This window comes from Crocodylus siamensis, chromosome 2 (assembly GCF_052110815.1).
Source record: "Crocodylus siamensis isolate JL-2025a chromosome 2, ASM5211081v1, whole genome shotgun sequence".
Taxonomy (NCBI): Eukaryota; Metazoa; Chordata; order Crocodylia; family Crocodylidae; genus Crocodylus; species Crocodylus siamensis.
Window position 1 is genome coordinate 282,687,841 of NC_143396.1, and position 22,106 is coordinate 282,709,946.

Below are 22,106 nucleotides of genomic sequence, written 5' to 3' on the forward strand. Positions count from 1 at the left end.
TGACTACATGCTCTGCAAGGATTTGTGGAGGCATTTATTTTTCTCAGACTTTGAATTGCATCATATTTTTGGCTTCTTTCTCTTCCCTTTTTTCCCCCTCCAAGCTTCTGAATGTCTAAGGAAAAAACTACATCAAATAAAATGCTTAAAAGAAAAATGGGCATGTGTAGATGAAATGGGGGCCCTAAATTGAAGTGGTGGGTTTTAAAAAACACCGCTTCTATTTAGGGCTGTTACCTGGCCCTCTGGTGGGGAGGGGAGGGCAGGCTGTCGGCATGTGGAGCTGTCCCTGGGCTGCAGGCGGGGCTGGTGCTTCCTTCCACGGCAGCAGCCTCCCTCCCCCCAGACGGCACTCACAGAGACTCCCAGCTTGGGCGGTCTCGGGGGGGGGGCACCAAAGCCGTGGAGGGAAGCACCAGGCCCCTGCACAGCTCAGGCAGGCAGGCAGGCTCCAGGGCAGGAAAAAAAAAAGATCAGGCTCACCGCTTTTCTTGGGTGGAGACTGCCTTCCTGGGTTGCTGCCAGGCTGCCTGCAGGGCTTCCTGCAGAGCTGCACAGAGCCCAGTGCGTCACTCCTTGGCTGTAGGGACAGCAAACTAAAACTTCTCAAAGGTGTTTTAGTTTGCTGCGCCCCAAGTAATTTAAGGCACATTAAACCACCAAATTTCCTACAGCAGCTGGAATTAATGTGCAATATGCCACCGAGGTATGCAAACACTGACACCATTAAAGCAGTGCAAAAGCATTTAACCTGCTTTAAAGTGTTGTGCACACATGCCTCTTGTTTCATCTACACATGGCCTATGTTGTTTGTAGGGCTTTCAAATGAGTTTGGTCTTTATGCATTGAATAGCATTAAATTGGCATCAAAGTGCTACCTTTTTCTGCCACTGTCTAGATAGATATTACATAAAACAGTGGAACTGCCAATCTGGATTAAATCTGAGATCCCCTGTACTCCAACATACTGCCCCTGGTGGTGGCTAGCCCTAGATGCTTTTGAGAAAACTATACCACCTACTCCATCAGTGGACAGACACAGGAGGATGACATAAGATGTGCAAACATTAGGGCTGTGTGAAATGGCACCATTCTGTTTCAACTTGAGTTTAGAGGTTTTGATGGAACAGCGTTTCATTTTGCATTTCAGTTCAGTTTGAAACCACTGTTCTGTCCTGCTTTGTTGAATGATGGGGCTCAGTTCCCTTCCCCTGTGCTGTGATCGGCTTCCTGCAGCCCAGCCCTGAGAGGCAGGGAGAGCCAGGGCTGTGCTCCCGGGTGAGCCACGTGGGGCTGCAGAGCCTCTGGGAGCGTAGCCTGGTTCTCCCCTGTCTCCCACCACCTAGCTGCTGACTGCTTCAAAACTCAAAATGTTTCAAAACTTTCAAAACATTTTGACTAGCCTCGTTTTGTTTCGAGGCTGTTTTGAAGCCCTTCGTTTCGATTCGATTTCACTGTTTCGAGCTCTAAATGAGTTGAAACAGTGTCAAATCGAAACAGCTGGTGAAATTTCGCACAGCCCTAGCAAACGGTGCAAAAAGTGCTTCATAACTTCATGGGCTTTCCAGGTTCGTTTCTGAAGCAGAACAGCCATTTTTGAAGCACTTCACTGGCCATGTACATTATAACCTCACTTTTTGCACAATTTCAGAGGCACTTAAAGTGCTTCAGATGTTATGTCTGTCAATGCCCTTGGTCTCAGGCTAAAGTCTAGTCATTACAGAACCCCTGAAACTCAAGGTTTCCCAAGTGGCTCATCATTATTGGAAACCACTGATATGTCTCCATATGTGCAAGCCGTATTTTAAATGTGTTAAGTTTTTACCCTCTGACTTCCTGCACAATGAATTCCACTGTTTAATTACACATTTCCTTTTATGAGTTCTGAATTCCCCCGCTTTTGATTTCCTTGATTGTCTTGCTTTTTTATTATGGGAGAACAGAAGTTCCTGGTTTATATTCTCCAGAGACCATTAGTCGTTTTATGTATTGCTACCATATCCCCTTTTGGTAGACAATCACTAGTGTTTGATGCTCTTAATCATTCTTTTCACCCTTCTCTGAGTGTACTTCTGCAATATCCTTTCTTGAAATGGGATGACCAGTTTTACACATCTCTACTTCTAATTTACCACCTCTCTGGTTTTCAGTAAACATCTTGTGACACTTGTTATAACACCGGCTTTTATCTATTGCATGACATTTCTTTTGTTCAGAACTTTATCTGTCATCTCACTTTGCAACTGAATAATTTGAGCAATGGCTTGTGACCAGACTCTGTTTTGGAAGCCTAGCTCCTAAGTGCATTAAATATTACTGGAAATGAGATTAAATCGGTTCCATGTTCTAAAAGTGCTAAGAAATACCTGTATTGGATAGCATCTATGGCAGGGAGCAGGTTGTAATAGCTGATCATATTGTGTCCATCCCAAAGTGGCTCCAAACCTGATTTAGTCTATGAAAAGTATTGTAATTCATGTAATTATTAAAATTTCATCTTGAAAAATCACTCTATTTACATCAAATGGAAATATGCAACCTAAATATTAGTAGATTTGCTCAAACAGCAGAATTTTATTAAATAAATACATTCAATGAGAAACGTAGCGTTCTATTCACTGTATTTCATAAAGGCATACTATTTTATTATTTCCAAGGTTTCTAATGACCATTGGAGGTTCTTGAAAATGTTCCCAAATCCTAAAGTTTCCTGAATTTTAGGAATTTAGGAATATTTAGAAATGGCATTCATCTAAATACGTGTTGTACAGTTTATCATTTGTTTGTGCCCTGTTAAAAAATAAAACCACTCATTCAGTAACGGAATAGAAAAAAATGTAATGTAATTTAGATGATCAGTTCCACAGCCCACTTGCAAACGGAAAATTATTTATTAAACCACTATACCAAAAGCTAATGTCCAGAAAGTACAGCCACAGGAATCAGGGTCACCTTGTGAATGTTTTGGTAGACAGAGTATTTAGCCATGTCAGTCTGAAGTTGAATAGAAGGCAGGTAGGTAGATAGATACCTTATAGATGAATCTAGGTAGGCAGGTAGGTAGATAGATAATGTAAGCTCATGCTTTCATGAGCTGATAGTGAGCTCATAAATAAATAAAAGGTGTTTATATACATTATCTATCTATCTATCTATCTATTCACACACACACACACACACACACACACACACACACACACACAAAACGTATCTCTATATATTCACATCTATCTATCTATCTAGATATCTACTTTGATTAATATATTAGGTGCAAATGATTTGGTAGCCTAAAAGGAGCAAATACCATCTCAGTTGTTTGATCAGCTCTGATGGTTAGATGCTGTAGTGAAGCCCTGATCCAGGAAAGCACTGTAGCAGGTACTTAACTTTGTCACGTGGTAACATTTTCAAAACCTCTTAAGTTCAATGTTACCAAACCTCTGCATACAATCGGACCAAAAGTAGGGCTACAGTTCTTGCCCATATAACTGAGCGTGCCTGAAACTTGCTAGCTTGAGTCTTGATAACGTTGGAGCCACAGCAGTGTGGAGGTCGGTGCAGGCTAGAATAGTCACACCGCCCCGGCAGGGTTTTGCACTTCTCAGAGCTGCGCTGATGAGAGCCTCCAAGCAAGCTAGCTTCCAGAGAAGCTGGGTGTGTATACACTACGCTGCAGTCATAGCACTGGTGGCAGTGTGAACGTTCCTGTTCGGGAGCCCACAGATAAAATATGCAGATGTGCTCAAAATCCCCGTTTCAACAGGAGCATAGGGTCAGGTTTTTCAAAGGTCTTTCGATGCCTGAACGATAGATAAGCACTTAATGGTATTTGAAAACAGCGGGAATTAGGCAGATAGCTTGTTTATAAATCCTAATGAGTGCCTGTCCGCATCTTAAGGGCACCTTAAGGGTAAAACAGTGCTTCAGTCCATTTGAAAATTTGGCGCTGAGGCACTTGGGGAGCCTAAGTTTCATTGCAAGTCAGTGGGCCTTGACTCTCTAAATGTCTAAGACCCAGGGCTTTTAATATAGGAATTTGGCATTCCTTTGCTGAGCATGGCAAGGCCCAAATGACTTACTTATATTCAAAAGGGATTTAGGCCATGTCTACATGACATTCACTGTGCTCCAGCATAGACGTCTCAAACACAGTGCACCACTGTGCCATGCCATATGAAATGTCTGTGTGACACTTGAAGCAAGCCAATTACCACTCTGGAGTGACAGTGCTAATTAGCCCACTGCCTGCTAATGAGTAAACCTGTGGTACCACACAGACATGGCAACACTGCTTCTGGTTTAGGAAGATGCCCACTGTGAGCAGCACGGTGAGCATGAGGATGCTGCTTTGATGCAGAGTAAGTGTACTGTGTGGACATGGTATTAGGTACTTAGGAGCCTAAGTCCCATTGACTTTCGATACAGATAAGCCTCCCAAATCATGTAGAGACAGACTTTCAAAAGCATTTAGGCACCAAAAGATGCAGGTTGGCGTCTAATGGTTTTTCCAAAGCTTCTAAAAAGCTTTGGTTCCTAACATGCATTAGATTGAGGGGCCTGACTTGTGCAAAAGCTTTTGAAAAACCAGTGGCCAATAATATGCATCTTCAAATGCATAAACACCTTTGAACATCTGACTCTTATGCTTTGCAATACTGAGTGGAGCAATATCTCAGTACATGTAAAAACCTGGGGCTTTTTTAAATATCGCAGCCAAGGTCTAAAAGGTGTTTTTAAAAAAATATTTCAGTGTTTTGCCAAATGAAAACCTAAGGTCAGGATAATTGGGGGCTAGGAGAAACGAAGGGAGAAAGTAACTGGTTTACTGACCGTTCCTTTGTAAGTGGCATGCTTTAACAAATCTGTCCTGCTTTTTCAGGTAAAGGCGATGTGTTTGGTGATATCTTCTGGAAGGAAACTACACTGGCTCACGCCTGTGCCAATGTACGGGCACTGACTTACTGCGATTTACATATTATTAAGCGGGAAGCCTTGCTTAAAGTTCTGGACTTTTACACGGCTTTTGCAAACTCCTTTTCGAGGAATCTCACTCTCACCTGCAATTTGAGGAAACGGGTAAGGCACTCAGTCTAATTTGCACCATTCCTGGGGTAGAGTGATTGCAGATGCACCACAGAGCCTTCATGGCAAATAGCACTCCCAAATTTAGCCTTGATGTTTTCAGGTCAATGCAGATTAACTAGGCTATCAGTAAATGCTGCAGCTGTGCCTTAATGAAGGCTCAATAAAAGCTACCCATAAATTTGCAGCAAAGCAGAACTGCCCTCTCAGGGTGACATGTGGATTACACTTTTTTTTTCTTTTTCTTCTCTTTTCTCATTTTTTCTGTCACAGCATGGATGTGGCTATGTTTTGTAGTCCAATAACATCCAAGTGCTCAATTCATGCAAGGTGCCCTTTGTTCCCTCGCCTACTGAAATCCCTGTCAGAGAGTCTGTCATGTGGACTAACTGTGAGGAAGTTATTCATGTTAAATAAATAAACTGTACCCTGCAAAAGTATTATTTTAATACTTGCATCTCACAGTTCACAAATTAGAATTTTAATATGACAAAGTTAATAAAGCCTGATAGTGCCTTTACATTCCCAGCTCTTTTTTAAAAACCCTCCCTCTCATTTCATAATCAATCAGCAAAGCTCACTGTCCATTAATCCTTTCAAAGAACACTCCATCTAAAAATTAATTAGCTATACCAACATATCTCGAAAACAGGTTAAAGGATCCTTTAATTCGCATTGCGGCTGCAGAATTTAATCTTTATGGAGGTTTCCTTAAGATTGATGAGGGTCATATAACTTCGATTTGCATACAGAAATCTCATAACAATGATTTATAGATTACTAAGCATTAACTGAGATCCTTTTACAGCCAAAATGGATTTTTTTCTCTTACTGCACCTAAGGCATCTCATCTGAAGTTACATCCAAGCTACCTCAATATTCAAGAGACAGTTTAGTCCATAGGAGCAAAGGGAGCTCAGCGCTTACAGTAAGGTAGAAATTGCCCTGCAAAAGTGTGGTTCGCTTTCCTGCGGCTGCTGCTTGAAGGCTCATAGAAAAGAGAATTATTATTTTTTTAGTGTTATGAATGTGTTCAGCAGGATACCAAGTATACAGGATGATGCATTCAGCAAGGAGACAGCTGACAGCAGATGCACTTGGGGCTACAGATGCCACCCAGTCTATGGCTGAATGCAGAGAGAACATAAGAAGTGCCATGCTGGGTCAGACCAGTGGTCCATCCAGCCCATCATCCTGTCTCTGAGAGCAGGGTTGTCTTACTGGTGGCCTGTGGGCTGCATGTGTCCTGTGAGGGGTTAATTAGGAGCCTCCTGGTTCTCACTCAACCACCACTCCCCCCATCACACCAGGGAGCCCACAGCCCAAGGTGCCTGCACAGCACAGCTCGGTGTAGCGGAGGAGCCAGTGGCAGCTGAGTGAGGCTGGGGTGCCCATATACGTGGGTCAGCAGGGAGGAGAAGGATGCCCCTGCCACTTGAGAGTTGCACAGCCCTGCTTCATAGGGAAAGCACTGAACAGGGTATGTCTAAAGTGATTTTGCCCCCTGTTCATTACCATTCCTGGTATGCTGCATCATTGGTTTAGAGATGCCAAAGGAAGCACAGCTAAGAATCAGGTTAGACTCGGGACTGCTGTCTTACCCCTCTGTCTGCAGTGTGTCATGAATGGCAAGTGCAGAGCTGGGAGTTATGCTCAAGTCCTGGGTAGAATGAGAGAGGATTTGGGACTGGGGAAAAAAAATGTTTGAAGGTGATTTCATGGGACAAGATAATACAAGTCACGCTGTGCCAAAACATACCTATTGCTTCTTGCCGCAATAGACCTGTCACTTAAACACGCTTCTTGAGAATCCTTTTCTTCTGGAGTAAGGCCAGGGCTGTGTAAATGAAAGGCGCTGCTGACAAAGCAATGGACTAAGACTCTAGCCTGCAGTGCTGTTATTCACAGGGGGAAAATTATGTTCCTCCGAAGATGAAGAAGGACTTCTGGCAGTGAAAGCAGTCCCTGCTGTGCAGTCGGAGCTGAACTCTCTACAAGTCCATCTCGAGGAAGTAGGGGATGCAGGGAGGCGCGGCAGTGGTACCTGTCGCCTTTTGTCTCCAGTGGAACCTCTTGTCTCCTTTGTCACCTGAGTCACTGCCGCAGTGGTTGTCATGCTGGACTGTGGCAGCAGCAGTAGATTGCACCCACTGTCCAGCTCAGTGGTAGGGGCAGGGGAGCTCCTTTCACTTATGGAGTCATGCAGGACAGCCCAGTACTTGGATCATGTGTTGGAAGGGAGAATTTGTGCCATGGTGGTGTTCATGCTGTGAGCATAACCAAAGGGAAGCAGTAAAAGTTTTGAAAGAAACCATCTGTTTAGCACCCCCACCGGATCTTCCACCCCTGCCTATGACCCTATCTCTGACTGCTCACATCTGGTTTGTAAAATGAAGCCTAATTTCTAAAAGCGCAGCTCCAGGATCTCAGAGTGAGCCTAGTTTAGATATTTTCTGTGCATGCTTTCTTAGGTGCAAGATCACAACAGAGTCCATGTGCTTGATCCAAAGTCCTATGAGATAAATGACTTGAATAGCCTTTGGGTTGGTCCCAGTCTGCAAAAAGGGGTATGCTGTTCTCATGGTGCCCTCCGGTAGACACAAAACTAGTAGCTTAAAAGGTCCATCTCTTAGAAAACCTTGCTCTGTTGAACAAAGAGCAAATGAGCAGAAGCAATAGATAAGCTAAGGAAATTGAGCTCACAGAGGCTGCTGCTCTGTGCTGGAGCGGTTTTTGCTCTAGTGATCTGTTCTAATCAAAAGAAAAGCATTGCCTCTTTTAATTGATTTGAATAGAAATATATTTAGTGCCTCTTCTATTTTGTCATCACTTTCAGGGTTTGACAGTTAGTCATGACAGAACGATACTCCTGGCTGTTCTGTGCTGAAGAAGCAGGTTGCTTGCTTTCACTGTAGCAAGTCTGCAGATCCAGAGAAGCAATCTTCTATCTACTTTATATACACATGCAAGCACACACACATATATTTTTATTCCTAATGCTCTCTTTGCTTAAGAAGGCGTGAACATCTTGTCCACAGACTGTGTAACAATTTAGACACTTAAAAACCTAATAAATTAGTAATAGAAGTAGGCATGGAAGGTTACCTCCACGTGACAGGAAGAAAGACAAGTGCATTGAGGAAGGAAAGTAATGTTTTCTCACTCACAAATAACATTCGGAGACCTAGCATGCTGAATGACCTACTTAACGGAGCCGTGCAGTGTGCTATTACCAACCTAGGATTTTTTTGTTGGGCAGGTAGCTCATCTATAACACTGCATTTATGAACCTGTAAAATCAGAGTGGCTGCTCATTTTTCAACCTGCAGCCATCTCGCCTGGCCAGAGTGGCAAAGGGTCTTTTAATCTGTAACTACAAAAGCCTTGCCGCATCTTGCCGCGTGCACTGAAGTCTTGATGGCACATCTAACGTCACTAATGCAAAATGCAACATAGTATTAGGACGTGGGACTTTTTTAAGGTGTCAGATAGGTGGAAAAGTTAAACTCCAAAGATGCACTTAAAATCTACAATTAGTTTATATATCCATCCCCCAAAACTGACCGTGACAAAGCAGTGCTTGGAATGAGTCTTCAAGGAGCTGCTGATATTACCAACTTCTGATATTAGAGAATATAAATAACATAAATGCATCTTAAGATTCTGTGCTCCTTAGACTAGGGCTTCGTTTTGCAAGCCAGGCATTGTTTCCTTTTCTGCCACAGGGCCGTGAGATCTCAAGTCAAGTCTAATAAAGAGAGAAACACGCACAAATGAACATAGCATTCTGCTGGCAGAAAAGTTTTTGTCAGACCGATTTTTGAATTAGCAAATAGGTTCCTGCAGGAAACAAGCATCCAGTGAAAAAATGTAAATAGATCAATTCCAGGTTCTCAGTCTCACTTCCTCCTATTTCAGCCAGCAGCAAAATCCCCAGCTAACTGCGAGACAGTCATGTTCTGTGCATTTGCATTAAGGTAGGCAGTGAAATCCTGGGCAGTGCAATCCTGGGCCTGCTGAAGTCAATGGCAAAGTTACCTTGACTTTAGTGGGCTGGTATTTCTTCCACAATTTAAAAAATGCAGGATCCCATGCTGTTATCTGTTGCATGTAGGATGGACAATGTTCAGGGAATGAACCAGCAGGGTGCGATGAACAAGGATGCTACGTGTAGGATTTCTTGCACATTCACTCTTAGGAAGGCAGAGGGGTGCAGCGAGAGAATGGATGCATTTAGGACAGTCGAGTGTCATCCAGGAGGTCTCAGTTCTGTTCCTGGTTCCATCACAAATCGAGTGTGGAAGTCACTTAAACCAGGGGCGATGCTATAATTAACTAATATATATTTCATTTAACACAGTTTAAACATATGATGAGGTAAATTTGTCATAGGCCTAAAAGCCTTGTTTTATTTGAAATTAAAATAATTTCTGTTTAATTTGCTGTTTATAAACAGATGTTTTAATGAACAACCTGTCATCGCTTGTCAGATTTTAGACACAAGAATATCTTTTTCTGAATCTGAATTGAACACTTGCTTCTCTTCAAAATGAGGTTTATCTTACTGTCATCTCTGGTCTTGATAGTGTTACCTAACTTTATGTCAATCACTCATGCATGTTGATCTTATCAAACCATATGAAATCAGTTTAAAATAAACCTAGAAATGTCTCCTGGACTGTTTGTAGGTAGGTAGAATATAACAGGAACCTTTGGTGGGCACATCTACAGGAGATGCTAACTTGTACAGTAGCTTAATAACACTGCGCAGTAGTGTGGGGGCAAAAATCGTTCTAATACGCTACTGCACAGTAGTATTAGGCTACTGCGCAGTTAGTGTCACTAAAAACCCATGTGCCGGCGCTACTGTGAAGTGGCGCAAGTTACTGTGCATTGGTTTAATGCTTGGTTATCCCAGTACTAGACTTAATGCGCAGTAATCTTTGTCCCTTAATAGTGAATTAAATGACAGAGCTTGGCTATCTGGAGTTTGGAATATTTTTAATATTAAACCATGAATATATTTAATACACATGGGCCAGAGGTCACTGGTTGCATCCAAAATCTTTTTCATTTCAGAGTTGAGCTTGAAAGCAAACGTGTACTTGGATTTAGAAAAATACTAGAGTTGGAAAGCATAGGCCTGTGTATCTTGTGTAAAGGTTACGTGCGATTGAACGTAGCGTAATGAAACCTGAAACCTTTGCAGAGTCCGTGCTGTGAAAGTCATCCCTGAGCAGAGAGGAAGTCTCATCCACACCTCTTTTGGGGCTTCCGGGCTGTTAAATATCCCATATTTATCTGAATACAAGATCACTTCAAATTTAAGACAACCCTCCAATTATTAGAGTCTAGATGTGGACAATTATAAATTTGTTACAATTTTTGGTGTCTAGAATCTAATTATTGAAGGGTTGTCTTAAATTCATGCTGCCCTACCATTGCAATGGGGAAGGTAGTGGCAGGGGGTAAGTGGCAGAGAAAGGGGTGGCAGTCCCCTGCTCCTCTGTCTGGTGCCTGTGCCCCTGGCATGTGCTCCCCCATCTTGTGTCCCTCTGCCACATGTACCCCCTTCCCCCCAGTTCCTGCCCTTTTGCTGTTCCCTCTGCCACTTTGCTCAGCCTCCCACCCCCTCTGCTGCTGCTTATCCAGTGCAACTGCTCTAGCTGTGTCTCTATTTGGGCATGGAGCACCTTGCCTGCCTGATCCCTGTCACCCCCCCCCCCCCGGCAGTGCATGAGATTTGGGGGGATCACGGCTCAGTGCACATGATTCCTGAGATCAAGCAGCTTCTGCTTGTTGGTCAGCCCTTAGGAATAGCGACTCACTGCTTCTCCCATGTGAGTGATGCAGTTGTAGGCTCTATCTGTCTGAGAGTTCAGAGGTGGTAACAAGGGCAAAACCCATTTCAATGAAATAATTCCCCTCGGCATTATTCATTTTATAAGGAGAGGGGAAAGCACTCTTTTGAGAGCTGCCCACGATTAATGGAAAGTGCTTGGGCAGAGAAGGAGCCTGCTGTGCTGAACCTGTTCTGGGCTCCAACTACTGGAATAAGAAGATGCCCGAGGACTCATTCTGGCACCGCGTCCTGGCATTGACGGTGACCACGACTCCCCTTCTTTCTTGGAGAGAGTGTGACCCTTCACCCAGTAGCGTCTGTGACGGTGGTTTTAGTTCTTTTTAGATTCGAGCCACCCTTTGATAATCTCAAGGCATGCCCTGGAAAATGCCAGCTCTTAGTTTTCATTCATTTTTTGACCACAGAAAAATAGAACAATTCGATTGCTGTAAAGAACTGAGAAAGACCACAAGAAGTGAGAATATTTTTGAGACTATGGGTTCTGATTTGAAATCTCTGGGTTTATCTTCTGAATCAGGCTTGCAGTCCTAACTGGGCAACCATTGTGTGATACCACTAAAAGGATCTCACAGCACCCTGGTTGAGGATCACTGGTCTATGACAAAAGTCCCAATGACTCCACTGAGTTCAGGAACATGCCTGTGGGAGGGCAGATCCAGTGGTTCAATATCTGTTTTGTGTCCTAGAGGTAGCCAGGCTTTTGACATGGCTTTCTGGCTTACTCACGCATTTTGAATATTAATTTGACCTACTTTCTGCAGTGGGCAAGATGCACTAATTTTAATTGCATTCCTGGGCTGACCTATCCTACATGCAGTCTCCAGAGGCTTTGTGCCTCTAAGTTATACCTCTTGCTCTCATTCCCTCTTGCTCCAGCAGGGACAAGGTATGGTAGGTAGCCTATTACAGCAGTAAATTGTACTCCCTCAGCTGTGCTATGGATAAGACAAGGGTGAAACCACCGCTCTTCCTATTTTCACCCTCTTTCCCCTCCTATCTGGGAAATGCAGAGACCCGAAGCCAGGTAACCCAGGCAAGAGTCTAACTTGCTCCCTCTTACTTCTTTGCACAATCATGTTCATCATGTCACAGCTTAGCCTTGCCAGTAGATTTTATCCAGCTCCCTTCTTCATCCCCCCATGAAAAAAGATAGTTCAGTGTTGTTCTGTGCCTCTCCCTTCCACTCCTTATCCTTTAGCTGGTTGTTTTGCAAATCTTTTTCCAGCTCAGTGTTGTTTGGGTGAGCAAGGCACTACAAGTGCAGTTTAGGTATATGATAGAGGAAAGAAGTTGCACTCAGCAGAAATCAGTGTGGTCTAGTTTTGTTCACATCTTAGCGAACCTTGCAGTTCCCATTCTGATCTAATTGAAAAGCTTTTGTTTAGGAGAAAAGTGCTTTATTGTTTGTCTTCATTTTGTTCATAGTTACTTCCAGGCTTCTGCTCCACCTCTTGCTATATGCTGATTCCTGACACTGGACCAGTAGTAGCACTTAACTTTTCATAGTTTCATAGTAGCTAGAGTCGGAAGGGACCTAGGTAGATCATCTAGTCCGACCCCCTGCCTTGGCAGGAAAGAGCACCGGGGTCAGATGACCCCGGCAAGGTGCTCATCTAACTTCCTTTTAAAAATCCCCAGGCTAGGAGCCTGCACCACTTCCCCTGGAAGCTGGTTCCAGGCCCTAGCCGCCCTGACTGTGAAGTAGCGCCTCCTAATATCTAATCTAAACTTACCCTCCGCCAGCTTGTGACCGTTATTCCTGGTCACTCCTGGCAGCGCACGGGGGAACAGGGACTCCCCCAATACCTGCTGATCCCCCCTGACCAGTTTGTAGCAGGCCACAAGGTCCCCCCTTAACCTTCTCTTGTGGAGGCTAAACAGGTTCAGGTCCCATAGCCTCTCCTCATAAGGCCTGCCCTGCTGACCCCTGATCATACGAGTGGCCCTCCTCTGGACTCTTTCCATATCGTCCACGTCCCTCTTGAAGTGTGGCGCCCAGAACTGGACGCAGTACTCCAGCTGCGGCCTGACCAGTGCCGCATAGAGGGGGAGGATCACCTCCCTGGACCTGCTCGAGATGCATCTGTGGATGCATGACAGGGTACGGTTGGCCTTCTTGACTGCCTCCCCACACTGCCGGCCCATGTTCATCGTGGAGTCAGTGACGACTCCAAGATCCTTTTCCGTCTCCGTGCTGGCAAGAGGGGAGTTCCCCAACCTGTAAGTGTGGTGCCGGTTCTTCCTCCCCATGTGCAACACCTTGCACTTCTCAGTGTTAAACCCCATCCTATTCTCATCCGCCCACCGTTGCAACCTGTCAAGGTCAGCTTGTAGCCTATTGCACCCTTCTAGTGCACCCACATCCCCCCACATCTTAGTGTCACCAGCAAACTTGAACAGGGTGCTTTCTACCCCCTCATCCAAGTCACTGATGAAGATGTTGAACAGTGCGGGCCCGAGGACCGAGCCCTGCGGAACCCCACTGCCCACGTCCTTCCAGGTTGAGAAGAACCCATCCACTACCACCCTCTGGGTGCGGCCCTCCAACCAGTTGGCGACCCATTTGACCATGTGGGCATCGACACCACAGTCTCCCAGCTTTTTTTTGCAGGGTGAAGAAGTCCTGAATCCCTTAATGCCATCTTCAAAAGCCAATAGCTAGGGCCTTGTCTCACAGGACACTTAGCACGTGTTTTATTTTGATCATAGTAAGCATTACTGTGCCGTATTAAAAGTTTGAACGTGTTCAGACCAGTTGCACAGTAATGCTTACTATGATCTCAGGCCCCACTGGATAGAGCTGGAGCTGGCTGTACCCTTCCCTCACCCCCAACACTGACCCCAGCACCGGGTGCTGCAGCTTGCATGTCCACCTATGACTACATGCAACCCCATGCCTGGAGCCCGTACTATTCCTGCCACACGTCGACCACTGCCCAGCCCAGGAGTGCCCCCACCCATGGCATGCTGGGGCGAGCTGGGTGTTTGCCACTGGCAGCAAGAGAAGGGAGGCACAAGAAGCCAAGCCTAGGAAAAGGTGCTGCACCCATTGCTGGATCCGTGAGGCAAGCCGGGTCTCTGGTGCTGGCAGACTTGAACTGGCTTCAGTTCAGTGCTGTGGCTGGGACCAACAATCAGCTGATTTGTTGGTTGCAGCCCAGCACTGCACCAAAATCTTGAACTCGTACTATTTCTGCGGAGCAGTCCAATGATAGCTGAACACGTGTTACTTAATACAACCTGGAGATGCTCCTTGCCCTGAAAGTCCTAACTTTGCTACCGTATGGTGGCACTTAGCACGTTTCATAGCCTGAACGTGTGGATACTCATGTTCTGAGTGCAGTTAACACATCCTAAGTGTAGTCTGTGACCAGACTCTTAATCACAGTGTGACACCTTGATGTTTCATTGCAATACATCTGAATACTGCTTCAGTGTGCGAGAAGGGGCCTCCTCTGTGATTCCATTTTAGGAAGACGGGGGCCAGTTTTGCAACTTATATTGATGCTAAGTTACACAGAGTTTCATGACCAGATCTTCCCTCCTGTCTCCTGGCTGTGGGGATTCCTTGTTTGTTTGCTGTTCTTCCTAGAGTGTAGAGATCTGAGCTTGAGGTGGTTGAAGCAAGGACATGAGTCTTGGGGTGACCCTATCACTTACAAGAGGAACATTAAAATTCAAATATCACGTATTACCTTCACCCCACCCTGCAGACCCCTGAACTCTGATCCAAGACACAGCACACGCAGCAAAAGCTTTGTTAAAGTTTTCTGTTTGATTTTCTTTTGCCTCTGTAAGCCTATCTCTATGCAGTTCTCTCCCTGCCTTGCCCCTTTAGCTGCTGTCATTTGGCTTCCACTTTGTACAACATTAGGATGGTGCAGAACTTCATAACCCCTGGGCATAGTTGGAGGAGACCCTGGGAACAATTGTGCCTTGGAGCCAGGATACTACCTGGGACTTCTTGAACAGCAGCCAGAGCATGTCTATGGTAGGGGAGCACAGCATGTTCCCCGGCCCATTCATCTGGGTAGCTCATTCAGCTGGTACAAAGGCAGAAAGCACATCTCCGGTCCTGCTTCCTTTACCATGCTGAAAGACCTAGATGGATGCAATCCCAGAGACATAACTACTGTGAGTGCTGACAGATGTAGCACTCCCCACTCTAACTCATGACACTTTGCAGAAAGTGCCATGAGTTCCAGCGACCCCTCCCCCCCCAACTCAACAGACATGGGGGAATCGAGCTCCACTTTGGACCTGATCCAGGAGGAACTGCCTGTCTACAGCCTGTCTCCCCTAGCCCTGAGGTGGGAAGCGCTCCAATCCACATGCCTCCCATCCAGCTCAAGCTGGGCAAACCCTACCCTGGTACTTGCTTCCCCCTCCATTTTCCCTCTCCCTTCTTGCAGACAGCACTGGGGCTGGGCTGGGCTGGGCTGAACTAGCCGAGCCCCAATCAGCACAGGGACGGACAGAAGTTAATGAAGGAGTGACAAGAAAACATGATATGGTAGTGAGAACATAGGAGAAGCCTTTTTCCATTTCCTTTGTTCAGCCTGCACAAGAAGAGCCACAGGGAACTGACCGAAGTGACATTTGTGCAATCGGCCCCTTAAAAGTGCTCTACAGCCATACCCTGACAGAAGTGCATGGCTGCAGAGCGCTTTAAAAGTGCCCAATTGCACACCAAATTAATCGTCTTGTAATGACGGTTGAGATTAAGGGGCTCCAAAGCAGAGAGAGCACTTGGGCAAGAGCATGGTACGTACAATCTGCTCACGTAAATTTGGTGTTGAGAATGCAAAGGAATCCAGAGACTAAGCAATGCACTGCTGTTTTGAACAATGTTCCAGGGTTCTGATAATCTTGTAAGGAACCAGCTGTCTCCTTTCCTTTTTTTATTCAATCACTCCATAAATACCTACCTTGGAGGCGGAAGCCCATTTAGAGTCAATCGATTACCTTTGGGAGAGTAAAATGCAGCAGGTGGTCCTACATGTTCCACAAATGTTCCACCCAGGAGTAGCTGAAATGGCTACTAGTTCCAGTTAGTGTGGATGCTTTGATGAAGTGGTGTGGATGGGCAAATCAATTCTGCTGACAGGTACAGCTGATTAAACTGGCTTCAATGCTGGGCAAACCAGGAACAGTGTTGTCACATTCTTGTTGCATCAGGTCTTTGCTACTGGCAGCTTTGCTATTGCTGCAGCAAGATACTGCCTGAGACAAAAGGAATATTTGTATCTCTGTTGAGTGTTGCTTGGTTCCAGAGCATTGGTTGCCCAGGGACCAATTCTGAACAAAAGTCTCATATCAGGGACTATTTGAGGACACTGGGACTCAGCCCCCAAATTTGGGACCATCCTAAAAAATCTGAAGTGGTTGCTCACTATAACTGAGAGTCAAATCATTAGCTGATGTAAATGAAGCTACACCAGCTGAAGACCAGTCCTTTCTATTTTTTAACCTAAAATGCAAATGGATTGATTTACAATCATAGAAAGAAGGACTGGAAGGGACCTATAAGATCATCAAATCCAGTCCCCTTTTATTGGGCAGGAAGTAATTGGGCTCAAACAAGCTCAACAAGGTATTTGTCCAGCCTCCTCTGTCCAGCCAGAAATGGTGACTGCACCACCTCTGCTGGAAGGGTGTTCCCGATTCCAGTTACCTATACAGAAAAGAAGTTTTTTGTTATGTTCAGCCAAAACTTTTCCTTGATGAGCTTGTGTCCATTGGTCCTCATCTTCCCGAGGGGCACTTTTCAGAAAAGTTGTTCACCTAGATCCTGGTGTTCTCCCTTGACATATTTGTAGGCAGCTATCAAGTCGCTTCTTAGCCTTCTTTTGCTCAGACTGAACAGTCCCAGTTCCCAAAGTCTCTCTCCATAGGGCCTGCCCCCCAGGACATTGAACATGTGGGTGGCCCTTCTCTGCACCCTTTACCAGCCTGTCAAGGTCTTTCTGAATCCTTGACCTGTCCTTTGATGTGCCCACTTGTTCCCACAGTTTGGTATCATCCACAAACTTAATCAGTGCACTTTTCACTCCCTCATCCAAGTCATTAATAAAGATATAACCCGGGTGGTACTCTAAGAGGTACCCCCTCTCCAATTGAAGGGATCAAAGCAGGTGCACAAGCACTGTGGGAGGTATAGAGACTCTCTTCCCCCTATAGAGCAGAGCCAGACCACCAATGGGGGTTTAACCACATAACTTTTAATGAGGGAACAATGCTGGGAACATAACATGCATAAATCAGAGGGTATACTGAACACTATAGTGCCCCAAGGGGACAGGATTCAACAAAGGTTAGACGCTTACAATCATTGACAAAAGGCAGGGTTAGCAAAATATAAAACACAAACAGCAGAGCAAACAATACAGGTTGGTGAAATATAAAAGGGCACAAAATCTAAAATGTCAAATAGGGCCTAGGTACCCGGAGGGGGAGAAAACACAATGGCCCCTTTCCACTGCAAGAAGATTTGCTTCTTGTTAGCTCACTCACCCCAAGTCATCTTAGCTGGGACTTAAACTCAGATCTCCCATGTGGTAGACAGGAACATTGCCACACATCCTGCTAGAGGTCTTGACCTTCCTGGAGCCCCGGCCTCACGTTGAGCTGCCTGGCCTCTGATTGGAGGAGCTGGAAGCAGAGCTGAGAACTTCTCAGGTTGTGCTCAGATCCTTGCTGGAGCTGGGGAGCCTCTCCTGCTGGCTGCAGCCTCTCCCAGGGGATCCTGGAGCCCAGCAGGGAGCCTCTCCTGTCGGCCACATGTCGTGCTGCTGAGGGTCCCACTGCTTCCTGCAGGTCTTTCTCCTTCAGGCTCTTCTGGGGCACTGCTCCTGCCCCGCTGGCTCAGCTCTTGCCAGCTCTGTGAAGCTCCTTCCTTGGGGTCCCTCACTGGTCTCTCTTGAGTCAGCCCATGAAGCCCCTTTTATCCTCCTCCAGGTGACCCACGGGGCCAATCGGGGGACACGAAGGGTGAGTCTCTGGGGCCTGATTGGTGTGGAAAGGGAATCCCAAGTCCTCCAATCATCTTTTACCCCTTCAAAACCCCTGGGCTAAGTCACTGCCAGATTGGTGAGGAAAGGGAATCCCAAGTCCTCCAGCCACCTTTTGCTCTTTCAAAACCCCTGAGCTAGGTCACTGCCAGCCAGCCCATCACAAAGATATTAAAGAGCACAGGCCCAAGCATTGATCCCTGGGGTACACCACTGGAGACAGCCTTCCAGGATGAGATCACCCCATCAATGAAGACTCGTTGGGATTGGCCGCTGAGCCAGTCCCAACCCACCTCACTGTAGCCTGGCCTAGGCCAGTACTCTCCAACTTAACTGAGAGGATTTCATGGGAAACTGTATCAAAGGCCTTGCTGAAATCTAGGTAGATGATGTCTACCTCCTGTCCCATGTCCAGGTGGTTCGTTACCTGGTCATAAAAGGACACCAGGTTTGTTAGGCATGACCTCCCCTCTACAAAGCCATGCTGGTTGCTTCTCAGTACCCCACCAGATGCAAGCTTGTGAGTGATGTCCTCCTTGACATTTTTTTCAAAGATCTGCCCCAGGACCAAAGTCAGACTGACCGGTCTGTAGTTGGCAGGGTCATCCCTCTTTTCCTTCTTAAAGATGGGTATCATGTTTGCCTTCTTCCAGTCATTAGGGACAACTTCTGAGTTCCATGATTCCTCGCACAGCCTTGCCAGAGACACCGCTGCGAGCTCGGCCAGCTCTTTCAGCACTCTCGGGTGAAGGTCATGTGGACAAGCTGACTTGAAAGCATCCAATTGATCTAAGAGTATCTTAACCTGTTCTGTCGGTGTGGAAAATGAATCAGGAACATGGGGGAGACTGAGATCCTTCATAGGAAAACAAATAACTAAAGACAAATTGCAATGGTCACTTACACATGAAAAATAATTACTGTAATAACATTAGTCTGCTTTTATCCATGTTTATGGTATTAGTTAAATTACAGGGAAGATCCAGCTTAGGGGTGATTTATTAAGACACCGTATTTGGCAATTAATACTTGTTTTCTTGTTAACCACACTATCAAAATTAAGAGGCTTTCCATACTTCATCCAGCAAGCACCATGTAGGCTATCAATTACTGTTGACTGAAGGCCATGTTGTTCATGACTAGAATGATGAACAATTTTATTTTTGGACTCTTTTATGTTTTGACTGTTTCTTGCACAGAAATTGTACTTCTACTCCCTTCTGATGCAGAGGAAAAGAAAAACATGCTTTGTTATAAAATGGAGAACTTTTTCCCTTCTTTTTATGTTGGGGACTGACAGTTAAAAAGTCGCCTACCAGTGGCTCTGCTAGCCTTTGATGTTACACCGAACAGCAACATCAGTGCAGATAGCCACAAACTCCAGAAAAACCTCACTCCCAACAGAACTCAATAATTCAGGCTTTCTGCACCACATCTCACACAGTCATTCCCACCAGGCCCCATTCTTCAAAAATGCAGGCAAAAAGGCATGCCTTGAATGACCACAGCTATCTCGGACTAACCATGGAAGCCTCTTCCACAGGTGAGATTCCCTCACAAAGACGATTCCCTTGCATGCTCCTGTGCTAATAAATGCACATGCTCCAACTTTCAGCCTCTCTGTTTGGTTTTGTGATGTGCAGGTGGCCGTACCTATTCAAGACTGTTTTGCCATTTGTGTATAAGATGCTTGTTGCAAATTCATGGTGACAAAATCTTTATACTACAATGCTGGGTGAGAAACTCCATTTATATATACACACACATGCACACATGTGCATGCGTTTTATGTGTGGTTACTAAATGTGGAGATTTCCTATTTGGGTGACTGGAAAATGTAGTAAATTGCGTCTTTTTTTTTGTTTGAGGCTTGTTTATAACTGATGAACAGAAACTTCAGGAATGGTATTTATAAAAAAAAAAAAAAAAAAAGGACATCTCAGTTATGACTGTAATGTCTTCCTCATTTCTAATCATTCAGTGTTGGTACATAGTTGACTTGTTCTCTAGATTGCTTTGCTGCTATAACTCTTGCCCAGCTTTTGGACCTTTACTTTGTTGCTAGAGCTATATTTGTGTGAACCAACTTAGCCTTTGGGTCTGGAATATGAAGCTCGGCTTCCTTATAGTTTCATAGTTTCTTTAGCTAGCTTTGGATTCAAAAGAATGTGAGGGGGGTTTATAAGGGCCTTGTTTACAAGAGCCTTGTAATTTGGGGCAGTTTCTGGAGCTCTTCACCCCTGGATTTTCTGTGCATTAACACCTTAATGTGGTTTTAAGCACTTGTTATGCGGCTCAAAGTTACACCACTCCAGGGCAGGATTATCTCTGATCTGTACTACCCAGCTCCTGTTCCATTAAGGTGTAGCCACTCCCTACAGATGTTGAAGTCCTCCAGTATCCCAGGATCTCTCACACCCCTGCCCACAGAGCAGGGGCCAAAGTCTGTCCTGGTGTAAAGCTAATCATGTGAACAGGTGCTATTCAGAGGGGGAGAGTCTTTCCTGATTGTGGTTGTGTATCTGGCCAGAAAAATCCAAGGATGCACCAAAGGAACCCTTTGCTAATACAAACCAAGGCTAGAGCATAATAAGCAGGCTAGAGCATAAAAAGCAGTTTCTCATACGATGATTGCAAAACTCCCACGTCCCCAGATCATGTCCTTCTGGGAAACAGCCCCAAAAGTTTGACAGGACGATCCATTTAGTTTATTTGCTCACACATCATGGAGTCAGGGCTTCAAGACTGGTCTATAACTGTAGATCGGACAGGGGAGCAGGGCTGTCCGATCCAGAGATGTTCAGAGACTCAGGAGAAAGCCTTTTGAAACACCTCCGTAGTCCAGATTGCTTGTGCTGCTTCTCAGACTCTGCCCCTCCATACTTCCCAAAGAACCAGGATGCTGGGGCCTCCACAGCTGTGCCCGGCTCAACACATTAAGGAGGTTTAAAAGACATGCAGCCAGGGTTCATTCCCGCTGACTGCAAGCAGTTTATCCTGTGATATCCCCTCTGGCTTCCATAGGGTTAGCACTTCTGAAAGAGATTCCTCCCTGAGATATACATTTCCTCTTAAATGGCCCAATGAGCCGAATTAACGTTTCGATCTACAATTTTTACAATGCAGTAAACACAAACAAGGGAAAACTTCACAAAGCAGAGATAATTAATTCTACAATCTCTGATTGCTTCCTGTTGTTGCTTCCTGTGGTATAATTCTAGCTGTCACAGTGTCTCAGCGTGTCTTCTGCTTGTAAAGATGAGCTCCATTGTGTTACTTCCCATTCCTCTAAGACTTTGCTTCTCCAAAACTAGAAATGTCAAGACTTGTTCAGCCTAAAAAAAAAAACAAAACAAAAAACTGGGTATGGACAAAAGGGAAAACTTTACCAGGTCAGCACGATCAGTTAATAAACCTTGATGGGTTTCCTGGGGTGCAGTAAGTGTGTGGCTAAGCTGGAGTTTCCCAGCAGTCCCCAAGGTGCAATCTATTATATTCAGCCCTGAACTGCCTTTAATAATTCCCAGGCCACAGACTCTGTTTTGTGCTGGATACAGCACCAGCCCTATACCTTTAGCTTTCCTTCAGATGCGTTCCACTTGCTTTGCACAAATGGTCTACTCAGGGGATACTTTATTGCAAACGTTTACAACACAACATACCGCTCTCCAGATAAACTCCGTATTCTGCACAGCCATACATAACTCCATCCAACGTTTTGCTGGACACCCTTCATCACTTTAATTATACGTGAACTGGCTGAATCAGCATGTGATAATTACTGCAGTACTGGTGAACCCTAAAGAATTTACCTTTATCTTTTTGGGGGCTGACGGTCACAGCAAAGGTGCTATACACGCCTGAAAATGTGTTAAAATACATGTGCAAAGCGAAGGAAATTTTGCTACCAAGTTCACGTTAATCCCGCAAGTTTTAGATAAAAATAAAAACCAGCCATCACTTCTAACTTAGTGATTGCCAATCTGCTCATCCCTTTTAATTGTCAGCAAGGTGCTGAGATTGGCAAGTTGTATCATTTTACGAGCTGTGAAAGGAAGGCCTGGAAGAGCAGTTTCTAAGCGACTGATTTACTTGCAGTCAGATTGTGGGAATAGCTGCCAGTATGGGCAAGGATCTGGTGGGAAGCCCTG

General features: G+C 45.2%; 1 protein-coding gene across 1 annotated transcript in view; it reads left to right on the plus strand.

Moving 5' to 3' along the window:
* The window catches only part of KCNH5 (potassium voltage-gated channel subfamily H member 5), a 275,224-nt gene that overhangs the window by 221,189 nt on the left and 31,929 nt on the right, over window positions 1–22,106 (plus strand). The window contains exon 10 of the mRNA XM_090034229.1: window positions 4,880–5,076. Coding sequence (XP_089890355.1) covers window positions 4,880–5,076 — 197 coding nt within the window. The remainder of the gene's footprint in view (window positions 1–4,879; window positions 5,077–22,106) is intronic.